The 27193-nt window shown below is 33.1% G+C and overlaps 4 protein-coding genes, 20 long non-coding RNA genes and 9 other non-coding genes across 33 annotated transcripts; 20 read left to right on the top strand and 13 right to left on the bottom strand.

The window, feature by feature from the left end:
• The first annotated feature begins 10 nt into the window (after positions 1–10).
• Positions 11–288, top strand: SPOM_SPNCRNA.7195. Its single transcript, NR_196534.1, has one exon. It is a non-coding gene; the product is annotated as a centromeric lncRNA (long non-coding RNA).
• On the bottom strand, positions 251–6225 carry SPOM_SPNCRNA.7192. Its single transcript, NR_196531.1, has one exon. It is a non-coding gene; the product is annotated as a centromeric lncRNA (long non-coding RNA).
• SPOM_SPNCRNA.7194 lies at positions 1100–4560 on the top strand. Its single transcript, NR_196533.1, has one exon. It is a non-coding gene; the product is annotated as a centromeric lncRNA (long non-coding RNA).
• Positions 4599–5252, top strand: SPOM_SPNCRNA.7193. Its single transcript, NR_196532.1, has one exon. It is a non-coding gene; the product is annotated as a centromeric lncRNA (long non-coding RNA).
• SPOM_SPNCRNA.7191 lies at positions 5387–6933 on the top strand. The gene has a single exon (NR_196530.1). It is a non-coding gene; the product is annotated as a centromeric lncRNA (long non-coding RNA).
• SPOM_SPNCRNA.7189 lies at positions 6902–10754 on the bottom strand. The gene has a single exon (NR_196528.1). It is a non-coding gene; the product is annotated as a centromeric lncRNA (long non-coding RNA).
• On the top strand, positions 7732–10343 carry SPOM_SPNCRNA.7190. Its single transcript, NR_196529.1, has one exon. It is a non-coding gene; the product is annotated as a centromeric lncRNA (long non-coding RNA).
• SPOM_SPNCRNA.7188 lies at positions 10367–10955 on the top strand. Its single transcript, NR_196527.1, has one exon. It is a non-coding gene; the product is annotated as a centromeric lncRNA (long non-coding RNA).
• A 133-nt stretch (positions 10956–11088) lies between these two features.
• Positions 11089–11815, bottom strand: SPOM_SPNCRNA.7187. The gene has a single exon (NR_196526.1). It is a non-coding gene; the product is annotated as a centromeric lncRNA (long non-coding RNA).
• Positions 11325–12236, top strand: SPOM_SPNCRNA.7186. Its single transcript, NR_196525.1, has one exon. It is a non-coding gene; the product is annotated as a centromeric lncRNA (long non-coding RNA).
• Positions 12174–12256, bottom strand: SPOM_SPCTRNALYS.10. The gene is given in 2 exon segments: positions 12174–12209; positions 12218–12256. It is a non-coding gene; the product is annotated as a tRNA-Lys (tRNA).
• A 766-nt stretch (positions 12257–13022) lies between these two features.
• On the top strand, positions 13023–13250 carry SPOM_SPNCRNA.7185. The gene has a single exon (NR_196524.1). It is a non-coding gene; the product is annotated as a centromere proximal lncRNA (long non-coding RNA).
• Positions 13251–13511: 261 nt separating this feature from the next.
• SPOM_SPNCRNA.7184 lies at positions 13512–13720 on the bottom strand. Its single transcript, NR_196523.1, has one exon. It is a non-coding gene; the product is annotated as a centromere proximal lncRNA (long non-coding RNA).
• SPOM_SPNCRNA.7183 lies at positions 13634–13998 on the top strand. The gene has a single exon (NR_196522.1). It is a non-coding gene; the product is annotated as a centromere proximal lncRNA (long non-coding RNA).
• A 106-nt stretch (positions 13999–14104) lies between these two features.
• On the bottom strand, positions 14105–14183 carry SPOM_SPCTRNALEU.11. The gene has a single exon. It is a non-coding gene; the product is annotated as a tRNA-Leu (tRNA).
• Positions 14184–14206: 23 nt separating this feature from the next.
• On the top strand, positions 14207–14752 carry SPOM_SPNCRNA.1172. Its single transcript, NR_150028.1, has one exon. It is a non-coding gene; the product is annotated as a centromere proximal lncRNA (long non-coding RNA).
• SPOM_SPNCRNA.481 lies at positions 14603–14691 on the bottom strand. Its single transcript, NR_150862.1, has one exon. It is a non-coding gene; the product is annotated as a centromere proximal small non-coding RNA (non-coding RNA).
• Positions 14753–15094: 342 nt separating the features above from the next.
• On the top strand, positions 15095–15167 carry SPOM_SPCTRNAARG.11. The gene has a single exon. It is a non-coding gene; the product is annotated as a tRNA-Arg (tRNA).
• Positions 15168–15249: 82 nt separating this feature from the next.
• Positions 15250–15320, bottom strand: SPOM_SPCTRNAASP.05. The gene has a single exon. It is a non-coding gene; the product is annotated as a tRNA-Asn (tRNA).
• An 864-nt stretch (positions 15321–16184) lies between these two features.
• SPOM_SPCTRNAARG.10 lies at positions 16185–16257 on the top strand. The gene has a single exon. It is a non-coding gene; the product is annotated as a tRNA-Arg (tRNA).
• A 382-nt stretch (positions 16258–16639) lies between these two features.
• On the bottom strand, positions 16640–16721 carry SPOM_SPCTRNASER.09. Its single transcript has one exon. It is a non-coding gene; the product is annotated as a tRNA-Ser (tRNA).
• An 86-nt stretch (positions 16722–16807) lies between these two features.
• SPOM_SPNCRNA.7182 lies at positions 16808–17027 on the top strand. The gene has a single exon (NR_196521.1). It is a non-coding gene; the product is annotated as a centromere proximal lncRNA (long non-coding RNA).
• SPOM_SPNCRNA.480 lies at positions 16864–17338 on the bottom strand. Its single transcript, NR_150861.1, has one exon. It is a non-coding gene; the product is annotated as a centromere proximal lncRNA (long non-coding RNA).
• On the top strand, positions 17168–17374 carry SPOM_SPNCRNA.7181. Its single transcript, NR_196520.1, has one exon. It is a non-coding gene; the product is annotated as a non-coding RNA (long non-coding RNA).
• A 114-nt stretch (positions 17375–17488) lies between these two features.
• Positions 17489–17571, top strand: SPOM_SPCTRNAVAL.12. Its single transcript is given in 2 exon segments — positions 17489–17526; positions 17536–17571. It is a non-coding gene; the product is annotated as a tRNA-Val (tRNA).
• A 660-nt stretch (positions 17572–18231) lies between these two features.
• On the top strand, positions 18232–18305 carry SPOM_SPCTRNAALA.12. Its single transcript has one exon. It is a non-coding gene; the product is annotated as a tRNA-Ala (tRNA).
• A 600-nt stretch (positions 18306–18905) lies between these two features.
• On the bottom strand, positions 18906–23553 carry chk1 (protein kinase Chk1). The gene is made up of 8 exons (NM_001355907.2): positions 23262–23553; positions 22975–23216; positions 22500–22928; positions 22254–22461; positions 22018–22207; positions 21676–21972; positions 21131–21630; positions 18906–21077 (listed from the first exon to the last, which is right to left on the bottom strand). Exons 1-7 carry the CDS (start codon positions 23327–23329, stop codon positions 21574–21576), a joined length of 1491 nt encoding a protein of 496 aa, NP_001342786.1. The 5' UTR covers positions 23330–23553; the 3' UTR covers positions 18906–21077; positions 21131–21573.
• On the top strand, positions 19154–21846 carry meu27 (the record flags this gene model as incomplete). The annotated part of the gene is made up of 1 exon (NM_001023063.2): positions 19154–21846. One exon carries the CDS (start codon positions 19154–19156, stop codon positions 21362–21364), a length of 2211 nt encoding a protein of 736 aa, NP_588071.1. The 3' UTR covers positions 21365–21846.
• On the top strand, positions 22200–23034 carry SPOM_SPNCRNA.7180. Its single transcript, NR_196519.1, has one exon. It is a non-coding gene; the product is annotated as a non-coding RNA (long non-coding RNA).
• A 7-nt stretch (positions 23554–23560) lies between the features above and the next one.
• On the top strand, positions 23561–24863 carry ubc11 (ubiquitin-conjugating enzyme E2-C Ubc11). Its single transcript, NM_001023061.3, has 5 exons — positions 23561–23706; positions 23755–23782; positions 23833–23922; positions 24092–24327; positions 24378–24863. The coding sequence occupies exons 1-5, from the start codon at positions 23612–23614 to the stop codon at positions 24457–24459; spliced, it is 531 nt and encodes a 176-aa protein (NP_588069.1). The 5' UTR covers positions 23561–23611; the 3' UTR covers positions 24460–24863.
• On the bottom strand, positions 24124–24973 carry SPOM_SPNCRNA.1171. Its single transcript, NR_150027.1, has one exon. It is a non-coding gene; the product is annotated as a non-coding RNA (long non-coding RNA).
• A 170-nt stretch (positions 24974–25143) lies between these two features.
• gid1 (putative Ran GTPase binding protein) lies at positions 25144–27011 on the top strand. The gene is made up of 4 exons (NM_001023060.3): positions 25144–25424; positions 25469–26110; positions 26158–26562; positions 26612–27011. The coding sequence occupies exons 1-4, from the start codon at positions 25160–25162 to the stop codon at positions 26749–26751; spliced, it is 1452 nt and encodes a 483-aa protein (NP_588068.3). The 5' UTR covers positions 25144–25159; the 3' UTR covers positions 26752–27011.
• Positions 25161–26082, bottom strand: SPOM_SPNCRNA.7179. The gene has a single exon (NR_196518.1). It is a non-coding gene; the product is annotated as a non-coding RNA (long non-coding RNA).
• Positions 27012–27193: the final 182 nt, after the last annotated feature.

Genomic DNA, 27193 nt, shown 5'->3' with positions numbered 1-27193 from the left:
GATCCATTTTTATTTATTTAACTTTTCATTTCATATCTATCTTGTTTGGTTTGTGATAAACTCTTTTTTGGGAATACATTGGGTTTAAACTCTGATTTGTAAATTTATTTTTATTTTTATTCTTATTTATTTTGTCACATCTTTACTTGAGTGTTCATGCGACATTTGGAAAAACGGTGCAATTGAGCAAGGCTGAATTACTTATTTTTACATTTATTGACCACTTTTATTGAAGCTAAGCTATATAATGAATGCAACGGTTATGTGAGATTGAGTAAGAAGTGTTATGGAATAAGCAAAGTTAAATCAGTAGCTTTAATTTTTTGTTGTTTTTAATTTTAATTTGCAAACAAACAAACAAAAACGTATTCATATCATACACCTAATATTCATTCTTTTTATTAAAAAAGAAAAAAATAAGCACTAGTAAACTTGATTGGTTCTATTTATTTGAATGAAAGTAAACTTCGTTATTGAAACACGAATAGGAATATCAGACAACATATACGAGTGTCAAGAATAAAGAAGAGTTTTTAGATTTAAAGCAGTTTTGAATGAAAAAACTCCCATAAAATGATTAAATCACATTCATTGCAATAGGAAACTGTATTCGGTATATACAATCGGTATTGCATGTTGTACCAAGTATAATATAGTGATGAGATTTTGAAGTTTGTGTTCTATTACCACATGGACCTACGTCAGGAGTGGAGACCATAATCATTGTAAGTATGTTGAAAAACTTTATCCAAAGGGTAAAAACTCAGTCCTTCGAATTATAAATCGGACCAGAGTTGCCGCAATTGAAACGAATTAGATAAGTGAACAGGACATGCTTAGCAAGTACAAACCAGTATAATTAGAATTGAATTAACAAAGGTAAAACTTGAACGTTCATGTTTGTATACTCAAAAGAATCAACGGAGTTGTGAAATTTTCTTAGTGGAGTTTACTCATTGATTTTTTACCACTTACACACATAAGTCTTATACTTGCCAAGTTGAATGGTACCATTAGTACCAGTACTAGTGTCATCTAGTGTCAGTACTAGTGTCAGTATAGGCATCAACATCATCACCAGTATCGGCGCCAGCATCAGCACAGCACCACTACCACTACCACTTCCACTTACCACAAGCACTACCACCACCACCACCACTTCCACTTACCACTTCCATTACTACCACGACTACCACTAACCATCACCACTTTCATCTCCATTCTTGTCATTATTGGCTTGTTGTACGTTGTTCAAATGTTTCAACGTATGTACATTTGTGACTACGATTTCTTGTTAGCGATATAAACGAAGAGGATAAAGACTTTGGAGTAAATAATTTTGGCCGTGCCACTAGCATAATGTATTTGTGCGTCTAGGTATCCTTAGCGTTGCAAGTGGAAAGTGGCTTCACACTATAAATGGTTGACACAGCTAATACATTAGACATAAACTTTCTCAGCATTCACGAACAGTAAAAATACTATTGGTAAATGATTCATGGATATATAGTATTAGTATTTGGCATTCGTTTCGCTTATGAATTGTGATTGAACCGATATCGTATCATCATTAAAAGTTTCCTGTACATCTTCTACATCATTCAAACATGTGGAAGAATCATAAATTTCACAAAAATAATGTCTCAATCGCATACGTATTGTCTGCTCTGACTTGGCTTGTCTTCTGTATGTGATCCAAATAGACGAGAATGTCAATCCATCATGTACGACCAATCACACTTCCTATAGCTGAAACCGAGTGCAAATGCTTTTGTAGCAATCATGATCTGTGCCTTTCCAAGTTAGGGGTTCCAAGACTCGTCAAAGTGAATTTTTCATTCTTCTTCATTTAAATCTCTCGTGTAAATGGTTATCAAGATGTGATGAGAGAACAAGTCAGGGTGGTCGAAAAGGATGCTTAATTAATGTACGGTGAACGTTTCATGTTTATTCATTGAATCACCTTTCCAAAGTCTATTATTTTGTTTTTATCAACATTCGAAAATTCAAGGGAAAGCTTAAATCTCTTCTAAGAATACATGCAGAAACAAGAAAAATGGTTTCCCGCCCAGTGGATGCTTCTGTGAATACACAAAAGTTTTGTATGAAAGGTTAAAGCGGTTGTTTGGCACTGAATGTAACTACCAAGGAAAAAGTAATGCTAAGCAAATTTAATGATGCATATATAATTGGGACAATTGCAACATTTGCAATGTTTTGCCAAAGCGAAATTGTATCTTTCGTTTGCGTATAAGGAATGTGCCTCGTCAAATTATCATCCATCCCAGCTGAACAAATACTGTCAAAGATTTCAAAAAATACCGTGAAGCATTTGCTTTATTAACGATGTTACTCAATAAAAAGATATTCATTTGTGGCATAACAAGTTCTCAATTCGATTCCAAGTACATGGAGAGCGTATGTTGAAATTAATAAATCTAAAATGGTGATTAAGGAAGGATTACTGTGCATCTTTGAAAGTCATTCAATTCCTTAATTAAAAACGACCAATATGCTGCGGTTCACCCTTAACATCATGTTTTTAACCAACGACATCATGGGTAGTAAAATAAGTAAAACCATATTCATATTCTTTCTTAATTTTCTCAATTTTGATCGTATTTCGTTTTTTTCCACAACACCAGATATTAAAATCGATAAAGAACTTTTTCCATCCGCAGTTGGGAGTACATCATTCCTACTTCGATATACTTTTGAAAGAGAAAAGTGAACCGATTGGAATTGTTTCGACAACACGAATTTTACTTCTAGGTCATATATTTATGGCGATGCCAAACAACAATATTGTTGAGACAGTAAGTTAAGCAAATGGCTAAATAAATCCAAGACTGTTGTTGAGTGCTGTGGATCTCAATATTATCAGTATCTACTCTTCTCGATGATCCTGTAAATTTTTGTTATCTTTTTTTATTTGCAGTTACTGATAATACTAGCATTTTGCATGCTTTTTTTTATTTGGATGTTCTTCCAATTGATCAATACAGTAACTTTAGAACTATCATCGCTATGCCTTTAAATGACCGCACTAAAAGCATGGTACCGAAGCACTGACATAACAGAGAGGTTCAGAAAGGAATTTAAAGATTGACTTTTTCGATAAACTTCATGTTACAAGTCTTATCGTTTGTGTTTATAAATCATCAGCCTCTCTCTATATCTCTATATCTCTATATCTCTATATATCAGATATAAAGATGCAAGTTTTGAAGTAGACATTCCGCACAAGGTCTAGTACACCATGTCTCTTGTGCTCAGGCTAGTTGTCCTGCAAAAATGTACAACAGGAAAATGGATGTTTCATCAAAGATGGACTCCTTTGTCTCATACTTATTGATGGCGAAGCTAGATCCGTTATCATCTTGAGAAAACACATCGTTGTCTTCAGAGTAGTGATAGTTCTTATCGTTGTAGTTATAGTTGTAGTTATAGTTATAGTTGTAGTTGTAATAACTCTTTCAACAAGTCCTGAATCTTGGCAAACAGACCCTCATACAGTGCTGTCAGCTCACTCAAGTCCAATCGCACCATGTTAATTAAACGCATCTCCAATGCACGGGTACATAGAATTACTTCGAGACTGAAACAATACGGTGCTTGGGCTTAGTCCTTGTAGTGTATTTTGCATACATACCCTTCTGTTCGAATGATATCCCTAATGACTTTGTGGGTTTCGTAAAGAACATCATATAGATTTCTTTGACCAAGTGTAATAAAGCAAAACACATGGACATAGTATGGATATGGACACAGCATGGATATGGACACAAGCAACACTACCAGTCGTTTGAAACGATGAAATGGGCAACAAGTCGATTTGTTTTTCATCTATCAATCGTTGTAATTCACATGCAGCTACAAGACGACACGTTATATTTAGGGTGCAAAGCAGGTAGAGATTTCATAGGCATATTTCGAAGTACCAGCTTTATGCCAAAACATGCATGCATGCAAGAAACTCCATAACTTCGTTTGCGCAACTCCTGCTTATCGTCTTCTTTCTATACCCATGCTGTTGGATCAATGAATGAACGTAGCAATAGATACAAGATATAGCGCCACACTTTTGAGCATATCCTAATGACAGTAATTCGTTTTGTTCTAAGCGACCAAGTATTCGCTTGCAACACTATAGTTCTCACTTTGAGGAAACATTCCTTTGATGCCCATGTTCATTCCACTTGGATGACAGAATCCTCGATAGTATTAGTATTAATGAATTAACTGTCAGGATGTGTTGTCGTTCTTGAAGTAAGTCTTGTGAAAGAAACCACCGAGTTAAAAATAGAGATCTTGATGGTTTTATATATAAAAGTTTAATGCTTGCCTATTTATACATTTCCCAAGGACTGCTGAGGTAGATGCGTTGTTCAGTTGACTAGGATTTGTTTGAATTCAAAGATTATCTATTCAAGTCTTCTTTATACGTTTGCATGTGTTTGATAAGAATTCCATTGATTCAGAAAAAAAGTGCCAACAGTTTTTCCAACTTGACTGACACTACAACCTTCCAATCATAGCCATACTACTATGGTATAAAAATAAAAGTTTACAATTTTACTACTGTTATATATATTTCGATGGTAGTGAAGCTTTAAAAAAAAGAAGGAATAGCATACCGTCAAGTCGTTAGTTGATGGGTAGGGTTGTTAGCCTAATTATGAGTTTTATTTGTAAAATAGGTTTAGGTTTTAGTTTTAGTTTTAAATTATTAGTCCAATCATGAGTTGAGCTGCTAGTTTAGGCGTGCGTTGACCTTTTAGCTTAGGTGTATTGTCACGGTTTGGTTTTCATATCTCTGCGCCGCCTATATTAGCAAACAGTTGACATAGAATTCACAACAATAACAAATTAAAAATGCATCATCCTGTAATTAAAAGAAGGTATATTGATGCATCCTTTGCGTGAATCAGACACGTAGAATCATGTTTCTCTCATGACAAAGAGCACTTATAGTAGCATATCTAGAATTTCTCTCAGTTTTAACTTTCTTCGGTCTCGGTTTTTCCCTTGACAAAGCTGATAATATATCATGTACAATCAGGCAACACATTTATTTAGTCAACGTTCAAGTCCAAAAGCAACTTTATGTCGTACTAAGATACAGTTTTGCGAAGCGACATAGATCTCATAACGCCTCAATGTTTTATTAGTAATTCTTCGTGATCACACTACCTGTGTAAAATGGATGAAGAGAAACGAGCTTTAAGCAGTAATAACGTGTGCGCTAAAAAATTTGTGTATTACGAAAGACTTTATATGACTAATTTCGTTACTGAATGTATTTAAGCTTGATAGTCTTGATGCTATCGACCAATTCTTTTTAAACAATGTTACTTCATTTTGCTAGGGTAAACATAAAGTGAATGAGTAGTAGAAGGGTAAGAATATGTAGGATGAAAACAGATTCCGGAAGCTGCATATGTGAGCAGACACAGGTATTTTGAACTGCCTTCAAGTCTCTTAATAAGTAAGGAAGTCGCTATTATTGGATTAGTAGACCCACATCACCAAAATTTCTTGCCATGACGACATCACGTGTACTAGAGCAATTCGGGTCATACTTCGTGTTCAATTCTGATTTGATTTCTTTTTTTTCGAGTATGATTGTCAACAAAAAACGATAAAGACTTTTACATCTCCAGTCGGCTGAACTCCAGTAATTAAAGTTCGATATTGTTTAAAAATTAAAAAAACAAACAAACAAAAAGATGAAATGATGAAATGATTGATGACGATTTTAAAAAAGATCAAAACTTGAAACTCATATCACAAGAAATGGAGACAACATTCAACTATAAAGTTTTTCAGCGAGACATGTACCGATTGATTCGGTCTTTGCAGGACTCTTGATGTTTGCCTAATCGGGTTAAATTGTGGTGGTGTGGTAATACGTACTAGCTCTCGTTTCTTTATATCCAACTGACGGCATCGCTTGTACTTTTTTAATAACTTCTTTTTCCTCTTCGTATGGTGTGTAAACTGAATGGAAACGATGAACCCATCATGAACCTCACATCATTTGGTTCCGTCTATTTAGTGCTCACCCAGTGTTGCTTTATGAAATGAAACAATGGTTGATGTTTTCATCAATCACCCATGAATTAGTTTGGGGTAAATATGATTCTATTATTATCTCTTTCTCAAAGTGCTAAGCGATGATGTACATGTATCTATGTTTTCCAAAATCTTTATCTCAATTTTTGAAACAGGACTTTTAATAGTCTTTCATATCAGCAATTGTTTCAGAAAATGTTAACAACCATCAATATTTACACAAATGATATAAACACTGATTTTACCAAGATTACCAGCGATAAAATGAGTAAATTAAGCTCTTTAGAAGTCTGATGGTAATTGATAAATATCGTGTGGAAAGTATACCGAAGTTTGGAAGAACAAGAACTTTGAAGGATGAATTTTCCGAAATGTCTTTGGTATTTGTAATTTTACTACATATATTTTATTAACAGCATTTTGAAATTTTTTAAAAACTTATTTCCTTGCCTTTGTAGCTCAGTCACCATTACTTCACTAAGCTATTTGAGAATTATATGTTTATTATAAATACTCATGAATCTTTCCCAAGCAAACTTACCTTGATCTAATAATTCTAACCATTCGATCCATTTTTATTTATTTAACTTTTCATTTCATATCTATCTTGTTTGGTTTGTGATAAACTCTTTTTTGGGAATACATTGGGTTTAAACTCTGATTTGTAAATTTATTTTTATTTTTATTCTTATTTATTTTGTCACATCTTTACTTGAGTGTTCATGCGACATTTGGAAAAACGGTGCAATTGAGCAAGGCTGAATTACTTATTTTTACATTTATTGACCACTTTTATTGAAGCTAAGCTATATAATGAATGCAACGGTTATGTGAGATTGAGTAAGAAGTGTTATGGAATAAGCAAAGTTAAATCAGTAGCTTTAATTTTTTGTTGTTTTTAATTTTAATTTGCAAACAAACAAACAAAAACGTATTCATATCATACACCTAATATTCATTCTTTTTATTAAAAAAGAAAAAAATAAGCACTAGTAAACTTGATTGGTTCTATTTATTTGAATGAAAGTAAACTTCGTTATTGAAACACGAATAGGAATATCAGACAACATATACGAGTGTCAAGAATAAAGAAGAGTTTTTAGATTTAAAGCAGTTTTGAATGAAAAAACTCCCATAAAATGATTAAATCACATTCATTGCAATAGGAAACTGTATTCGGTATATACAATCGGTATTGCATGTTGTACCAAGTATAATATAGTGATGAGATTTTGAAGTTTGTGTTCTATTACCACATGGACCTACGTCAGGAGTGGAGACCATAATCATTGTAAGTATGTTGAAAAACTTTATCCAAAGGGTAAAAACTCAGTCCTTCGAATTATAAATCGGACCAGAGTTGCCGCAATTGAAACGAATTAGATAAGTGAACAGGACATGCTTAGCAAGTACAAACCAGTATAATTAGAATTGAATTAACAAAGGTAAAACTTGAACGTTCATGTTTGTATACTCAAAAGAATCAACGGAGTTGTGAAATTTTCTTAGTGGAGTTTACTCATTGATTTTTTACCACTTACACACATAAGTCTTATACTTGCCAAGTTGAATGGTACCATTAGTACCAGTACTAGTGTCATCTAGTGTCAGTACTAGTGTCAGTATAGGCATCAACATCATCACCAGTATCGGCGCCAGCATCAGCACAGCACCACTACCACTACCACTTCCACTTACCACAAGCACTACCACCACCACCACCACTTCCACTTACCACTTCCATTACTACCACGACTACCACTAACCATCACCACTTTCATCTCCATTCTTGTCATTATTGGCTTGTTGTACGTTGTTCAAATGTTTCAACGTATGTACATTTGTGACTACGATTTCTTGTTAGCGATATAAACGAAGAGGATAAAGACTTTGGAGTAAATAATTTTGGCCGTGCCACTAGCATAATGTATTTGTGCGTCTAGGTATCCTTAGCGTTGCAAGTGGAAAGTGGCTTCACACTATAAATGGTTGACACAGCTAATACATTAGACATAAACTTTCTCAGCATTCACGAACAGTAAAAATACTATTGGTAAATGATTCATGGATATATAGTATTAGTATTTGGCATTCGTTTCGCTTATGAATTGTGATTGAACCGATATCGTATCATCATTAAAAGTTTCCTGTACATCTTCTACATCATTCAAACATGTGGAAGAATCATAAATTTCACAAAAATAATGTCTCAATCGCATACGTATTGTCTGCTCTGACTTGGCTTGTCTTCTGTATGTGATCCAAATAGACGAGAATGTCAATCCATCATGTACGACCAATCACACTTCCTATAGCTGAAACCGAGTGCAAATGCTTTTGTAGCAATCATGATCTGTGCCTTTCCAAGTTAGGGGTTCCAAGACTCGTCAAAGTGAATTTTTCATTCTTCTTCATTTAAATCTCTCGTGTAAATGGTTATCAAGATGTGATGAGAGAACAAGTCAGGGTGGTCGAAAAGGATGCTTAATTAATGTACGGTGAACGTTTCATGTTTATTCATTGAATCACCTTTCCAAAGTCTATTATTTTGTTTTTATCAACATTCGAAAATTCAAGGGAAAGCTTAAATCTCTTCTAAGAATACATGCAGAAACAAGAAAAATGGTTTCCCGCCCAGTGGATGCTTCTGTGAATACACAAAAGTTTTGTATGAAAGGTTAAAGCGGTTGTTTGGCACTGAATGTAACTACCAAGGAAAAAGTAATGCTAAGCAAATTTAATGATGCATATATAATTGGGACAATTGCAACATTTGCAATGTTTTGCCAAAGCGAAATTGTATCTTTCGTTTGCGTATAAGGAATGTGCCTCGTCAAATTATCATCCATCCCAGCTGAACAAATACTGTCAAAGATTTCAAAAAATACCGTGAAGCATTTGCTTTATTAACGATGTTACTCAATAAAAAGATATTCATTTGTGGCATAACAAGTTCTCAATTCGATTCCAAGTACATGGAGAGCGTATGTTGAAATTAATAAATCTAAAATGGTGATTAAGGAAGGATTACTGTGCATCTTTGAAAGTCATTCAATTCCTTAATTAAAAACGACCAATATGCTGCGGTTCACCCTTAACATCATGTTTTTAACCAACGACATCATGGGTAGTAAAATAAGTAAAACCATATTCATATTCTTTCTTAATTTTCTCAATTTTGATCGTATTTCGTTTTTTTCCACAACACCAGATATTAAAATCGATAAAGAACTTTTTCCATCCGCAGTTGGGAGTACATCATTCCTACTTCGATATACTTTTGAAAGAGAAAAGTGAACCGATTGGAATTGTTTCGACAACACGAATTTTACTTCTAGGTCATATATTTATGGCGATGCCAAACAACAATATTGTTGAGACAGTAAGTTAAGCAAATGGCTAAATAAATCCAAGACTGTTGTTGAGTGCTGTGGATCTCAATATTATCAGTATCTACTCTTCTCGATGATCCTGTAAATTTTTGTTATCTTTTTTTATTTGCAGTTACTGATAATACTAGCATTTTGCATGCTTTTTTTTATTTGGATGTTCTTCCAATTGATCAATACAGTAACTTTAGAACTATCATCGCTATGCCTTTAAATGACCGCACTAAAAGCATGGTACCGAAGCACTGACATAACAGAGAGGTTCAGAAAGGAATTTAAAGATTGACTTTTTCGATAAACTTCATGTTACAAGTCTTATCGTTTGTGTTTATAAATCATCAGCCTCTCTCTATATCTCTATATCTCTATATCTCTATATATCAGATATAAAGATGCAAGTTTTGAAGTAGACATTCCGCACAAGGTCTAGTACACCATGTCTCTTGTGCTCAGGCTAGTTGTCCTGCAAAAATGTACAACAGGAAAATGGATGTTTCATCAAAGATGGACTCCTTTGTCTCATACTTATTGATGGCGAAGCTAGATCCGTTATCATCTTGAGAAAACACATCATCGTCGTACTACATTTTTTTTCTTACTCATTGCTTGTTTATCTACTACGATTAAACTATTACAAAGGATATCCAGGAAGATGATACACAATGAAAACCGATATGTGGGTTGCAAAAGATAAGCAGTCACCGCAAGATAGAGTAGGATGGGTTTAGATGTTTTCAGTACCCTAATGCGGAGTAAGGCTAATCACGGTATTTGTAATTCCATATTATAAGAATAAAAAGTATCGCAACGATTTGAACTGTCAATATCCATCCATTCTGTCCAAAATAGTATCCTTGTATTTGAGAGGATGATTTAGTTATGCTTCTCAAAAACTAAAGCAATTATAGATTGGTGTTTATGATTTCCAAATATGCGTTAGAAAATGATTTTTGTCAATGTTATTTTAAAACAAAAGAGCATGGTGGTGGTTATGGAGTTTAACAAACAAGAAAAATGAACATAATGTCACATTTCGTCCTCCTTTAAAAGTGTAAAAAATCGAATACTATTCTCAACTTAAGTAGTCATTAAATATAGATGATATCGAGGCTTTCGGTTTAGTCGCCAAATTTTACTTTGCGCAGTCTCTCGTCTATGTTGCTTTTTTTTTGGTGTTTTTACTTTTTAAATTTCAAATTTATGAAATTTAGGCGTGAATATTGATGACCATATAAAGCATAAAAGTTCAAATAGACTAAAAATAATTTGTGCGATTTTTCGATGGTTGATGTTCGACCTAGGGATTTACCGCAGAACTTTAGCTCTTCCAATCAACCGTTATTACCTCGAAAGGTATAACAACTCAACAAGACCTTATATTGTCTCCAATTCTATATGTTACGTTATGCTGTTATAAACAGAAGAAACGGTGTATCTGCTGTTGAATAAGTTTTTGCATTCTTATCACTTGGATGTATTATTACATTTCGTTGGTTTGTATATGTACATATACTTAAACATGTGTGTTTATAAATCAAGTACCATATTTAAAAAGTGTTTATTTTTTTTATTTTTATTTACTCAATTGTTATGCCACATACTTTAACTAAAGATATAGTAAGTATGAGCAACTGGCGTACGTAGACAGAGAAATAGAGTAGCAAAAAATTAGTCATAAACTGATCAAGTTTATTATTACCATTATAACTAAGATTATATTCTTCCACTGATTTATGATTTGTTATTGACTAGTCATAAAGTAAGTGCACGAGGGTTTTGAGATGCAACGTTATTCGTTGTAAATTATATTTTCAGATAAAGTGTATTAAGCAGCATGCAAACCATCAGAAAAGCAATTTAATTAGGTTGGAGTATATTTGAAACAGTAATGTCTAGCATAGTGAATTCTTACTGATGATACGGAGCAGCATACGTATCGTATGAAGCGAGGAGTTAGCAATGCTTAAAAATTCGGTATAACGAGCTATCTCATTACGATTGTTGTAACGTCAATTATTTTGCCAATTCTTTTATCGAAAGAAATCAAAGTGGAAAATGAATAATCATGATAGCATGTTGAGTGGACATATGCGAATTGTAGTTTAACATTAATACAGTCAGAAAATTAAAATATAAAAAATGGTGCTGTGTTTGGACTGTTTGAAGTTAAATTATTGGTGACTCCTGAAGCCAAGCTAGGTTAGTAACGAAAAGAAATTGCTGACTTCCATAATTTTTTCTTTATTAAAAATATTATCAGCTTAGATAACGTTTTTACGATTACGGTACCATCATTTTAATTGCATTCTTCGGACTTTTTACTTTGTTTTTATAACTACGCTGGGGATGAAATGCTTTTCCCAAGAAAACGTTCCGATGAATGAAAACATAAATATCAATTGCGGTCGAGAATATACCCGATGCTTATATCATACAAAATGAACATTAAATTTGAGCTTTCAAAAAAAGTATTTCAAATCAACCAACAATATATTTCGACTTTCGTACTTTTAAATCCATAATTGTTAACTTCATTAAGGATAAATCTAAGTTAATATAATTTTCGATTGCCACGTTTAGTCTTTACGGATCGTGTTCAACACCCTTCGGGTGTTTTCATTAGAATAAAAATTGTTAAAAAGCGTTAGGTTTTAGAACTATTCAATCAGAATAAAAAATAATTTAAATCCCAATACTAGGATTACTAAACTCCCAAGGCGAGACTCGAACTCGCAACCTTCTGATGACCATCATAAGAGTCAGACGCTCTAAACCGATTGAGCCACTCGGGACGGGTTTTAGCTGAGAGTATACATAGAACAATTTATATTTATTACCTTTTTTTAGGACACATATTACGTCATAGAAAGAAGTCAACAATGATCATAAAAGTTACTATAATTTTTAACAAGCAATGGCTTTAAAATAAAATAATCAGGTAGTTGACGATGGAATATGTCCTTTACAAAGAAATAGTGATGTCTCATGATTATATGGTTGTTGTCTTTCTCATGCATATCCAACAAAATTAAGTAAATTGTACTGCAATTCAACTGACTATGTTCAAACATATTTTTCCTTCGTACTTGTATAATAACATAAACTCAGTTGAACGAACCAACGTATCGAGAAAGTCCTTAAAAGGATAGTTTTTAGGTAATGAATCCAGGGCTTCTGGCAAACATGACAATTCAATGTACAATTCTTCACAGAACACAACTTTAGAGTTTTTGAAAAACTGTGTGAGGCAACCTTTCAAGTTCTCGAAAAGGTCTTTACTCTAAGCAATTCTAAATGGGTAAGAGCGTTCCAAAGATTGCTGTCGTTTGATTCTGACTTCAAACGCAGATGGGAAGAATGACAAAAAATGTAATCAGTAATTAATTGGTTTTCATATTCATGAAGACAAGTAAAGCATAAACAGTAAAAGCGTTGTTTAGATTGGACGGCCCGTCTATAGAATCATAACCGTACTAACATAATGTGTAAATAAAATTTCTATGCTAACTTCAATGTACAGGTAAATGTACATTAAAAATCAACAAGTCTTGTCCGTCTTAATATATAACCAATTTTTTCGAGCGCGAGCAAACTGTAGCTTAAATAAACCAATGTTTATGAATTCAAAGTGAACGCATAAATCATCCACCTCTGTAACCAACATAATTTAATCACGATCCTATTATATTTAATTATGTTTCTATAGGCCAGGTTCATCAGTGTAACTGTGCAACGGAACTGAGAATAAATAATCCAATTCGACTACTCATTAAGTATGCAGCAACATACTTAGTATGACGACGAAAATCCAATAATAGTACTGTTTTCATTATCATTAAGTAGTTTTCAAAGTAAACCGTTTTCGTTAAACAATTATCTTTATCCATAGTAACAAAAACACACCAAATATTACTTTATCCGTTAGTGAACGTAAATAATGAAACCTGAACAACACTCAAAAATGTTTCTATGCTACTTTAACATGTCAATTGTTTTAGTAAGATTCGCAATTTGAATGTAATAAATATTTAAACACATTATACGGATTTTCGTTTCAGTGATTGGTGATATCTCTTGCTGCCATTTCAAAGATTAAAATTTTAAATTGAGTATAAAATTAGCTTTCAGTTTGCACATTTTAGTTGTGAATCCTTATATACAGGCACCAAAAAGCTTGCCATTAAACAAAGACAGTTGGTTACGAAGCAATCAGATCGTGCAACAATCGTTTAGGTGGTTTGATGAATATTTCTGTTTCTCTCAACAAAATTTTGTTTGCTGACCAGTTTAAAATAAAATATACTTACAGGATCAATCCATGTGAGAAACTTCATAAATTACAAGACAATTAGCTCTCAAATTTACTTTAAAATGCTCCACGTTTCCACTTCGGCACAGTGATTTATCGTTAAAAAAAAAAAAATTTCCAATCCAACTTTTAATTACTTGTCTGATTCTAATTTTACCAACAAAAGAATACGACTATAACGGATAACTAGGGCTGTTTTTATATCCAGTATTGCTAAAATAGCTTAAAACAAATGAAAATCATCGTTAACCGCATGTCAAGTACGCTTGTTTAGAAAAATTTACCATGCTTTATTTTTAAAAATATAAAAAACTCCAAAAATTTTCAGTACTGAAAGGGGTGGGACTCGAACCCACGAGCTTTCGCACTAGTGCCTTAAACTAGCTCCATAACCACTCGGACACCCTTCCGCTTTCGGAAATAAATCTGAAAAAATAAAACATAGCTTTTTCGAATAATCAACTAATATACGTTTGCATTTATTGAAACAAGAAATTTCATATCGGGATGCCATGGATAAACTAAGAGTTTACTATCTAATATCATCGCTACTAAATTAATTTTGCTTAGGTAGCGAAAATGCCTAATATTAAAACTCCATAACTATTATCACCGCGTTTAACACGCAGCTAAAGTTCTTAAAGTTCCGGCGTCTTGATGTTGAAAGGTTACTTGCTATTCCTTTAAAAATGGTTGATTGACAAATCTCGTCAAACACTTACATACTTTGCAATGAGTCTGAGTCATTTTATTAGAATAACTGAATAAAGCATGATGTTATAAAATCGTAGCTAAAGTGTGACTTTTCCAAATGTCAACACAAACTCCTCAAAAACGATGAAATTCAAAACGATTTTTTTTTATCAATTGACTTTGGCTGATTATAGAATGGTTAGAAAACAAAAATTTCCTTTTTCATGACTTAGAGCTGACATAAACAGGAATTATACATCATAATAAATCTTGATTAACTTTAAAAACTGGACTTTCCATCTGTAGTCTAGTAAGTATATCCCAATTATTGTAAGCCTTATTATAAATAATAAATGTCAAAATAACTCTAGACTAAAAAACCATTTTTTCAGCAAGTTATTGACGAGCAATTGCAGTTATAGACTAAAACCTAGTATATTAAGTACTGTGTCCTAAACACAATATTAGCCTCTAAGTACAATAATAATCTGTTTTTGTACTTCGAATGTTTATTGAATTAAATGTCAAAAGTTGTTACACCATTATTATAATTAACTTCAATGATAGCAAAATATTTTCAATTAATTCAAATAAATAAAATGTTCTTGATTGAGAAAGATTACAATAAGGTCTCGTGGCCCAATGGTTAAGGCGCTTGACTACGGATCAAGAGATTCCAGGTTCGACTCCTGGCGGGATCGACCTTTTTAGCACTAAATCAAAATTTTTGGTATTTTGGTTAAGTAAAGTCACAAAACATGTGAAAAAAAACGTAAAAGAATCCTCTCCCTCCGGGATTCGAACCCGGGCTGCAAGCGTGACAGGCTTGTGTACTACCCCTATACTAAAGGAGACAATGACTCCTTAAATTTTATAGCCTATTTATTTATAATAATTATTTTACGAGAGTAAAAATGATCTGTAATGGTATTCTTATGTGTTGATTATAGATATGATATAGCTTTAATTCTGCATATCTTTCATTTCTTACAACAAACACAAGTAACCAATATCATATAGGCTAACTGGATTTTCCGAAGAACATCTAGTACTTTAATAATGATCCAAAAAAACCTAAATTCTTTTGAAATAAGCTTTTATACGACATAATTTAATAAGATGCTAGCTGGCTTATCATCTGGCTTGATTATGATTTTTGGAATCGAGTATTAGCATGTTCATAAACAATTTCAAGCGTGTTTTATCCCTGCAAAAAGCTGTACTTTACTTTCAAGGATCTCAGCTAGTTAGATATTCAAACTCGTTATAATTTTTCATTTAAAAATATACAAACACTGCATATTTGAGTTCACAAACTATCAAAGAATCTCTTTACGAGTGCAATATTATATTTTATCAGAAATTTTGAACTAAACCAAAATTTTAATCTCTGATATCCAATAACTTAGGTCTTGTTTTGCGACTCAGCATAAAGGTGCTTTTCAGAGTAAACAAATTTAAAAGTTTTGGCGCCAATAAAATTAAATTTTAGATGCTTGCGCAAAATCGACGAATGCCATTACTGTTGAATCGTTTGCAATAAAGTCGCGGATATTTAATGTAAAGTTAAATAACTTAGTATTTTAATAGTCTATAATATAATGAAGCCATGGTTATTTGTACACTTAAATTTATTATACGAATATTTAGCTAGATAAACATTGCATCTACATTTCAAAATCTATATAAGTTTATATTTAAACATTCTTTTTAAAGATGGGTGTGTAGCCTAATGGTTAAGGCGTTGGTTTTCGGCACCAAAGACTGCAGGTTCGAGTCCTGTCACACTCGTAAATGTTTTTATGACAACGTATGTCATTTATTTGATAATACTGCAGTTTTAGTTATTTTAGATTATATATAATGTAAAGAAAATAATTACTGTCAACATGCAATAGAAATATTGAAAAAATGGGTGTGAATTACTTGTTTAATTATCTGTAAGTCAATTATTGTATTTGAAAGTATATGTTGTTTTGTAACAATGATCAACATTAGCAGTTTTAAAGTATAAAAGCTGTCTGTGTTTTTTGTTAGTTCTATAGAAGATGTATGGAAGGATACAATATCCACAACGAAGAATATAGATCATACTAAAATACAAAAATTCCGTCATGATCTAAATATGGTATTAGGTAACTTTACCGTAAGTGGATGGATAACAGCAAAAATACGACACCAGCAGGATTTGAACCTGCGCGCGGAGACCGCAACAGATTTCTAGTCTGTCCCTTTAACCACTCAGGCATAGTGTCCTTTGTAAATTCAAAGTTATACATGAAGTAATAGGGTATAATAACTTAGTCATATATGCATATTACTTAAACTGATAAGGTACCACATTATGTATATTTCCTCTGCTTGACCAGCTTTTGTGTATTCCCACATGTGAGATTTTATGACAATCTATTCTTACACTAACGAGCAATTTCTTTTTAGATAAGCTTAGTGTAGCAGTTGATATTTTGGAAATTGCGTGTTAACGAAAGGCGGCTTTAAAGTGATTTATTAACTGTTTGATAGCGTCATTATCAAAAAAATTATGCATCTTCGTTGATTTGGACTAACAATAAATGTTTCCAGAAAAAAGAAGTTTTATACTATAGCTTTTAGTAAAATGGCTTTTCTTACATTTAAGCTATTTTGCAGATTTCAAATTATTATCATTTTTAAAATATTGAACTTTAATCATTAAATCAACGATGAAGCAAAGTTTGCAAACAGAGTCCAATTGAGGAAAATTAACATGTCGTGAACTAATTTACAGTAAATTCTATAAATTCCTCAAGATATTTTGGATTCGCCAAATAGTAATGAAGAAGCTAAAACACATGTTAGTAGTGTTGTATCGGGCAGTTTGGTTAATTCGAACAAAAATCTATGGTAAGTGGTCTAGCTTTTTAATTAACGAGGTAGCGTAAAGCATTTGTGAAGGTTGCGAAATCTGTGGCTCTTCATTACTCAATTAGCCAGTTATTAAACTACGCTTATACCAGATATAATAAGAGTTAGGCTAACATCTGGTCGTGTGGTTTAGATGGTTATAATTTCTGCTTAACATTTACAGTTCGCAGACGGTCCCAAGTTCGAGTCTTGGCACGATCAATCGTTTTTTAGTTTTTAATTTTTTTACTTTTAAAAAAGAAATTATATCTGCTTTATTAATTAACGATTCTTTTGGAATGAAATCATTTTTACTTTTTTAAATAAAATGAGATCAGCAATTTTGGTTGGATTAAATTTTTTTTTTTATTTACTTGTTCCATTGTAGTTCTCATTTTTTTCAAAAGTGTAATTACTAATTATCTGTTGTTTGTAATTAATTATTTTCGCATCGGATTTAAATAAAAAAAAAAAAGAAGAGGGAAACTGTAAAAATAATTATCTTAAGAAATATTAAGTGCTGAAAAATATACAAACAAAAACTGAATAAAAAATTTAGTTAGTTAATGTTACTAATGAAGCTAGTTTGAAGTATTTTTGAGTATTTGGACTAAAAAGAAAGATAGTTAATAATTAATTTAAAACAATAGAAAAAACAAATAAAAAAACGGAGGAAAACTCAACAGTAGTAAAGGCGTAACAATTATTTGCAGTGGTAGTAAATATATATATATATACATATATGTATGTATGTTGTATTTGTATGTATGTTATATTTGTATACTATGATAAGCGTGGGTAGTATCAAAGTGCGTTGGAAAAGAATAATAGCAAATAGTAAAGGAAGTAATAATCGACTAACATAGAGTAAAAATCAACCATGGGCATGTGGTGTAGATGGTTATCACGCTTCCTTAGCATGGAAGAGGTCCCAGATTCGAGTTCTGGCTTGTCCAAAATTTTTAATAAATAATGTGTTGGTCACGCAATATGAAACTGGAAATTTGATATTCGTACTAACATACGAACGAAAATAAAACACTTTCTATTTTCTGAAATTTTTACTTCAGAAAGATATTTTCGGGGGTATTCATGAATCAATAACTTTTGACAACATAAATACAATATAATTCGATCACTAAAAAATAACTTCTGTTTATTTACAGTTGCTAGTATTCCACTCTTTTTCGTTTGTTTATTTACACATTATTTTCCTTTAACTCAGAATTGCGTTAAATGATTCTTTTCGAATGTATAATTGCAGCAATGTTGATTTGTTTATTATTTTTGTTTACAACATTATACTTGGTTGTCTTTAGTAAATCTTGCCTCCTTATTGGTTACAAGTCAAACATCCATTGTAAATAGTGAGTAATTGGTGTTGTTTATTTAGGCTTAGTTCAAAGGCTTAGCTAAGGATATTATTACTATTCAGTTAATCTAAATCCTTTGTTATTTGAGCTATTTATCCAGGATGCAAATGGTTAGCGAAAGCTTTTATTTTTAAATGATCATCTTTTAGTAATATTAAATGTTTACTTAACACTTTTTTAAGCAAATGTTAGGTGAGCATCAAATTATCATTCGATGTTTGTTTATTGTGAGGGATTTCATAAATTATTAGTTATGATAAAACAATGTGTTAATATAAACGAAATGAATTGTTTTTTAATATAAATAACCCAAGGTTGAACATGTTTTACCCAACCTTTGTATACACTTCAAGAGATTGAACACGATCTCTAATTACTGAGTTATCCAACTGGCAATCACTCAAGCCTCAAAAGAGCCAAGTAACTTCGTAATGAACAGTAAAATTGCTTATCCAGAGATTAAAATATCAGGTGCCTTTCGTCCTGATAAAATACAGGAAAAGGGAAAAAGTAACCGATGTGATACTCACTGCTCTGGTAGCTCTTGGACAAGTTTTAAATCAAAGATCCTAAAAATTTGCGCTCCTCTCTGCTGTATGGGTTCTGATAACGATGAAAGCATGGCAGAAATGCCATTAGAACCCCAAGTTGAGCCAAAATCAATAGAGAACAATTATACTTTAAAAAAAAAAAATGAAGAAGGCTTCTTAAGTCAACAGGAAAATAAGTCTTCAAACCAAAATCCTTCAAAGGCTAATAACCTTTTCGACAAGCTCGGCGTAAGCAAGCCAATAACATTCATAGCTTGTATACTGCAATTGGGCGGCACCTCTTTTATGGAATCAGAACTCCAGACGAAACTTTCAACTATTAATAGCTCGCCGTTTAAAAGTTTATCCCAATACTGGAATGCTGCATACAATAAAAAGGAATCAATATCATCTTCAACGAATAGTAACATCAAATTACATTTGGCAGCTCGTAAATACCAAACAAAACCTGAAAAATTTAACGAAAATTCTTCCATTAGTCAGGTTACATCCGCAATAAAAGCAACAAAGGCATTTTCGCATTTAACTCAACCGAAGAGGGCACTATTGAAAGAAAGCAATACGGGAGATAAAGATATATTTAAGCCTCGGTATCCACAGCTTCTAAGCTGTAGATTTACAACCTTGAGCAAATTGGCGCCAATTAATAATTCCAAATCAGCACCTAAAGGTACCCACAAACCGAACCACTCAGAAAATGCTGAATTAAAAGATATAAAACAGAGCTCTGAGCTTTCTGACTTATCACTATCTTCACAGATTTTATATCCCGAATCCACGACTTTAAGTGAAATATCGCCGATATATGATTCTGAATTAGCAATTGAAAATATACTCGAATCTAAGTGCTTTGAAAATGAACAAGCCATAATAGAAGGAGTAAAAGATTTTACCGAATTTCCCGACCTAGAAGAAACACAGATTATATATTCCGACCTCATCGCTTCCAGTGAAGTATCGCCAATATATGATTCTGAATTGAAATATGAAAGTGTACTCGAATCCAAAAGCTCTAGAAACGAACAGGCTACAATAAAAGAAAAAAAAGATAATGAAAGGGTCCTCGACTTGTCACAGCAATGCACAAAGTTTCTTTTCAGTGACCAAAAGGTTATTACCCCAAGCTTTTGCAAATTTGCCCAAGTATCAGACATGTGCTCTACTGAAATTCCTTGGGTAAACTTCTTTTGTGATAACCTAGATATATGTATCGAAGATGTTCAATTCAAGAGTAAAGCCTTTTTTCCACCTACAGTAACTATTACCATCTTTGAGCACGAAGATAAAAACTTGATGAATGTCTTCGATACTAAAAATGGAACATCAAAAACATTAGTGAAACCTCAAATAACTAATAGCTGCCTTGAAAATATGCTATCACTTGTAAACAAGAACAGCTGTATTAAAAGGCTTCACTTAAAGTTGTCTAAAGGGATAATGGACATCAAGGTATTAACTCATCAGCTAATGCTATATGATCTTTATCCTCCTGCTCACCAAACATATCTATGGAAAGCATTAGAACGACTAGTGAATGAAAAGGTGAGTTTAGGAGAACTAACACCTGTTCACAAAGTAGCAGCCGAAAAGAGAATAGGAGACATCCGGATGCATTTAATTGAATCTTCGGATATATACGTTGTTACTGAAAATCATCGCTGGCTACATATCGTGTGTGAGGGCTTTAACTGTTTCTTAGAGCTTCCCGAAGTACTTCACGGAAAGAAGTTTTTAAAAGTAGATGAGGCTACAAGAGAAGACATGTTAATGTCTGCAGAGACTCCAGACGATATTTTATGGATAACTACATTGATAAGTACTGGTTCATCGATGTCACATTTTCCTTTGCATGCTTACCTGGAAGCCAAAGAGAGACAAGAATTCACAAAAAAGAACCTTTTACTATTTTGTAAAGAAGATGAGTTTTTATACTCCGACCAAGAAAATGAAGACCTTTTAGAATCGTTTGAAAGAGTTATTTCAGAAGAGTTATCCCTTTTAAAATCAAATGAGCCGTCAGATATCTCACTAAAAAAGAGAAAAAGAAGAAAGAATTGTGAGAAAAGAATATTGGGTACAATGATGTATTAAACGGCATGGCCAGTCGGAAGAACTATCCTTATGCTAATAATATATCTTCAGCATTCGCAACCATTGATATTTGCTTGACAAAGCGTTAATAATCCTATTCCCTAGGATATCATTTGTACTACCACAAAATTGAAAATAAATTCACAACGAAGTCAAACAACAGGTTTCTTTTACAAACGAACTGGCACGACCTTTCAAAAGATGTGCAATTAATTTTGTGAAACATCTGTAAGAACAATCGGCTTCCCTATTGAACTGACAACGTTCTTTCACATGGATTAGTATATGAAATCCCTATGATAAAGACATACTTTAAAAAATTTTCTCCATTCAAGAGGATCCCCATTACGCTTTATAAAGTTTATAAGCTCTAAGTTATGGCCTAAATTAGTTAGTTCAATAACACCTTGCAAGAGACATTTCCGTTTATCATGTAAATTAACATAAAGGATGGTCTGATTTCGAACATATTTCATAGTCACTGAGATTGCAAGTAGTCGTAGACTGTCATAAAGATGATCTATAATGGTTTCTCTCGACGCCCTAGAATAAAACCTAGTGAGTCTTTCAGGAGGACAAATTTCGTAGAAATTCTTAGCCTTTTTGGCCTTTTTCATATAGTTAGAAAAAATTTAGGTTTAAATAAATAATACCAATCTTTTAATAAAACCTTCATTCTCACAAAACTGACTCAATGAGGGGTCTTTTTCAAGGATTTCAGTAACGTCAATATTTTTATTAAGTTGTACTGGCTGGGATAAGGCGCCATAAACTTCTACACGATCCAACTCCTTTTGGTCATTTTTTTTAAAAGCTGGCTGTGTCATTGAAAAACCGCTATCGCTAATTGAAAGAGTTAGAAATATGAAACAACTGTGCAAGATCTTACTTTTGAGATGCTCTAGATGAGGCAAGACGTGGTTTATCTAAATCAATACGAAGTTTCAACATGAGCCTTGATGCCAATGCTACAGGATCGGCACAATTCCCATTTTTAGTTCGAAATGGTGTACTTGAGGTAAGCCATGGGTGCTGTACAACATGTTTGACAGAGTAGCGCTTAAATGGATCACTTCGAAGCATTCCGGTGATAATCGCTGATCATTAGTTTAAAGGAATTTCAGTCAGGACTTACAATAGGCTCCTGGAGACAACAAGTTCCATGGGTGGTAAGACGGGCGTTCACATTGTTTTTTATAAAGCAAGTAGTCACCAGTGTTGCTAATTGCTTCATCCCAAGGTGTGTTGCCTAATAACAAAGCAAAAAGAATTATACCGCAGGACCAGACATCAACTTTTGAACCATCATACTGCTGTGTAATTTCTGGAGCAGCGTATGGTGGACTACCCACTGGACTATTCAAAAGCCTACTTTTACCTTTATAGGAAAATAAAGATGCAAAGCCGAAGTCTGAAATCTTTAAGTTACCATTGTAATCTAAAAGGATGTTCTCAGGTTTCAAGTCTCGATGCGCGACACCTTTAGAGTGCATGAAGGAAATACCTTCCATAAGTTGAGCAAAATAAAACTGAGCGACGTCCTCATCAATACCTACATCAGGCTCTAAATTGTAAGTCCGTTAGTAAAAACGAAAGGTTCATGCACCCACCTATTTTGTCAAATAAGTCACCACCTTGAGCAAATTCAAGTACTACCCATCTCCATTGGGGATTTTCTGCTGTATTATAAAAATGAATGATATTTTTATGTCCATTGCATAGTTTGTGAAGTTGTATTTCACTAGCCATCCTTCTAGCCCATACCCCTGCATTCATACAACTAGTAGCATGTTTTTTATTGACAAATTTGACAGCATATATTTTAGCATTATCATCGTAACATAAACGGACGCTTGCTTAAGTTAGTATATAGTATTTTTCAAATCAAAATTCATACGAAGCAAAAGCCCCAGTACCTATTTCTCTACCAATATGGTAAGGAAAGTTATCTAATTTTTGAGCCATTCTTTGGTGTAAAGGGAAAGAAGATTATAATATAACACAAGCATATGTTGCAAATTTTGGCATGTGTATTATTTACAGTCTTAACATCATCAAAGACTGGAAAAGATTAAATTAAGGTAATTTTTAAATGAGTTTTAAATCTATATAATGATATAAAATTGGACTATAATTTGATATCCGGTTTTCGTTTACTTGTGTACATTAGCACATGTTGTGTTGTGTTTATAACTTACTCTCCTACCACCACGTACTCATTGAGAAACTACAGTAACAACTTGAGGAATGGATTCTGATATGCAAAACCAGAACCCTCATACTAATTCTAAAAACTCTTCTTCTGCTGGCATGGCTGTTGACGGTCATAGCGTTACAAAACGGTAAAAAATAAACAGTTTTTAGGAAAAAAGTCTCTAATGCATTTGTAGATTGAGAAGCGAATTAATGAGTTTAATGGTTTGTAATAAGCTTTTTTACTTTGTTATTAACTAGGGTTTTATGACTAGATGTCCAATACTCCTGGAATTAGTGCGTTTCCAGATTCTGATTCTAACCTGCTACATTGGGCTGGCACAATTACCGGCCCAAGCGATACGGTATGACTTTTATTTTGAAAGCTTAATATTTAAAGTATATGAATAATGCTTGGTGTGCTTACTTGTAGCTGCACTTTAATGGAAAATTAATACACATCTTTGTCATTACATTTTCATAACTGTCTACTCTTCTTTCTTCTTTTTCATACGACTAACGTAACGAAAATAGTACTATGAAGGATTGAAATTTAAAATTTCAATGTCATTTCCAGCTAATTACCCATATTCCCCTCCAACTATCATTTTTACTTCACCAATGTGGCACCCCAATGTCGATATGAGTGGAAACATATGTTTAGACATTTTAAAAGATAAATGGTCAGCAGTCTATAACGTACAGACAATTTTGTTATCTCTACAAAGTCTGCTGGGTGAGCCAAACAATGCTTCTCCCTTGAATGCTCAGTATGTTGAAAATATCTCATTTACCTTTTTTGATTATTAACAATTCTTAGAGCTGCAGAATTGTGGAGTAAAGACCCTATCGAGTACAAACGTCTTTTAATGCAGAGATATAAAGAAATCGATGAAATTTAGTTAGGCCGGTCTATTTCATACTCATTTTCATTTCTGTTTAGTCATATGGATTTTCTTTTCCTATTCAATGCTTGAAAAAATGTCTTTAGTTAAACTTTCTTCATTGATAATGGAAGTTGAAATTATTTCATCTCATCGATTAAGCAATTCCTTCATGCAATGCCACAACCTCCTGAAAACCACCGAATGGTTTTTTAAGGACCGTCTATCATTATTTAGTTCCAGAAGTTGAAGTTGTTATTATGATGCTCGATTAAAGCTATTCTTGTTTAATGCATTCCGTTAATGCAGTCGTTTTTTTAGCTTTCCGTTAGATTATAATACTATTTTATTATTATTGATTCTCAATGTCATTGTGTTATGTATTATCGCAAGACAAGTATCAATGTTATGTTGTGCCTGAATTTTTTTCTGATTAGTAATAGGACTGTATATACAGCCTAATATTTGTATTTCTAATTTTGAGCCTTTAATCCTTATGAAGCCGTATAGTGAAGTATCTTTTCAGTCTCAGAGCATTTTATAGAGTTGCTGAAATTTACACGTCATTTAAAAATTTAAGAGTTTTACCAATTATTATTACAAAAGATTTGTATTTAATTACAAAAGAAAAACTGATTAGAAAATTGAACATTTAAACTGATAGCTGAATAAGCTACTAAAACTGGCTGTTTATATGCTACCAAGAGCATACCTGCGAATGACTAGTACACCAAAGAATCTTGAAAAACAGCCGATTAACTTCGACAATCTCCCCTTGTATTTACAAGGAACCAATTACGGAGAAAATGTGCTTAGAAGTGACCCACGATGGCTGAAATGGGAGAAGTATTTACGAGAGTTTGACATGACAAGGGAGGGCAATGTAACAAATACGCCGAAAGCCATTCCATCTTCATGGAATCCCAACGATAAGTCAGATTCATTAGAATTGATGAATAACAACATGGGGGTTTATTTCTTTGGTTCGTTGTATTAATTATAATGGTTTATAACTAATCTTTAATAGGTCCTGAAGCCGGCACTGAACATGATGCGGCGTCTGTAAAAGCTGATCATGCAATTCCATCAAACACTTCTATCTACTATTATGAAATTCAAATTTTATCTCGAGGAAAAGAGGGAAAAATGGGTGTTGGATTTTGTCGGAAGAGCATGCAAACTAATAGGCTTCCAGGTTGTACAGCAGAAAGCTGGGGATACCACGGAAACAGTGGTGAGAAATTTAATTGCTCTAAAACGGGTGAAGCTTATGGACCTGAATTTACCACTGGTGACATTATAGGCTGTGGAGTTAATTTTATCAACAGGACAATTTTCTACACCAAAAATGGTGCCTATTTGGGTGTAGCATTTAAGAAAGTCAGCGACGTTTTGTACCCTGTTATCGGATTGAAAAGTCATGGTGAACATGTTGAGGTTAATTTCGGACAGAACCCATTTCTTTACGACATTGATTATGCTATTCAAATGGAGAAAAACAAATTATTTGAACAGGCAACTAAGTCACCAAAGCAGGAAGAGTTAAAACAGCGTCAAGAATTTCTAAACGAGCTGATTTCATCGTTTCTGCTCAATAATGGATTTGTTGAAACCGCCAAGAAGTTTTGCCCAGAGAACACCGAAGTCTCTGACGCAAGTATTAGAAAAGGTATATTTTCGCTTTTTACTGAACAATATGACATTGACACTTATTAGAAATTAGTTCTATGCTTGCTAATGGCCAGCTCGACCTTGCTATGACAAAAATCGACTGTCAATATCCAGTTGCTATCCAGGAATGCCCTGACCTTATTATGTCTTTAAGATTTTTACGTTTCCTTCAACTAGTGAAAGTGACTCATGATCAGCGGCTTACCAAAAGTAAAGGCACCAAGCAAATCTCTCAAGAAGAAGATTTACGTATACTCCAACCTTTAATGAATTATGCTCAAGAACTTTCTAATGATTATGAGCATACAAAGAGCAGCAACTTGCAGGCGATGATTAAATTAAGCATGGGATTGCTTGCATATTTTGACCCATTTTCAAGCCCATTATCGTTTTTTATGAGTAGCGACTTTCATAAATATATGGCAGAACAAATCAATTGCTTATTACTGGGTAAGTTAATCTCAAGACATGAAGTGATACATGAAAACTAATGATTTAGAACTTACTGGACATTCTCCAGACAGTGAACTTCGACGCTTTCTACAGCACACTGTATGTTTGAACGACTTACTATGTCGTAATGGCTGCCGTTCAAATACACTGTTTAATGTTCAAAGCGATTTCTTATCCCCGTACTAAATAAAAGCCTCAAGAAGTCTTGTATTTAGGTTTTCGAAAATACTTTATTACGCATTTCGTTCGCTTCGTTGTCTGTTTTACTTTTTTTTTATTTAAAAAATAGATGCTTACGTTGTTAATCATTTCGTACATAACTAAAGGCATTCCAAAATTCACGAATGCTTTAAATAATAATATTACATCGAGTACTCGAACCTCACACCCATTAAATAGCTTAATGCCTTTTTCTTTTTTTTAAAAAAAAGGCGTCATAAAATCACCGTTACAGTAATTACTAACTTTAAATTTCTGTCACTTTTCCACCCGAAATCCTCTTAATCAAATTCAGTGATATTGACATTTATCGGTGACTCAAGACTTTATTATAAAACACAATAGTTTATTTGATGCAACTTGTATAAAATGGTTCTAAGATATCCCTATCGCTTGCTGTAAGCATTTT

Source organism: Schizosaccharomyces pombe, assembly GCF_000002945.2.
Source record: "Schizosaccharomyces pombe strain 972h- genome assembly, chromosome: III".
Taxonomy (NCBI): domain Eukaryota; kingdom Fungi; phylum Ascomycota; class Schizosaccharomycetes; order Schizosaccharomycetales; family Schizosaccharomycetaceae; genus Schizosaccharomyces; species Schizosaccharomyces pombe.
Note: the sequence above shows the minus strand (reverse complement) of the source record. Positions and strands in the feature narration are given on the sequence as shown.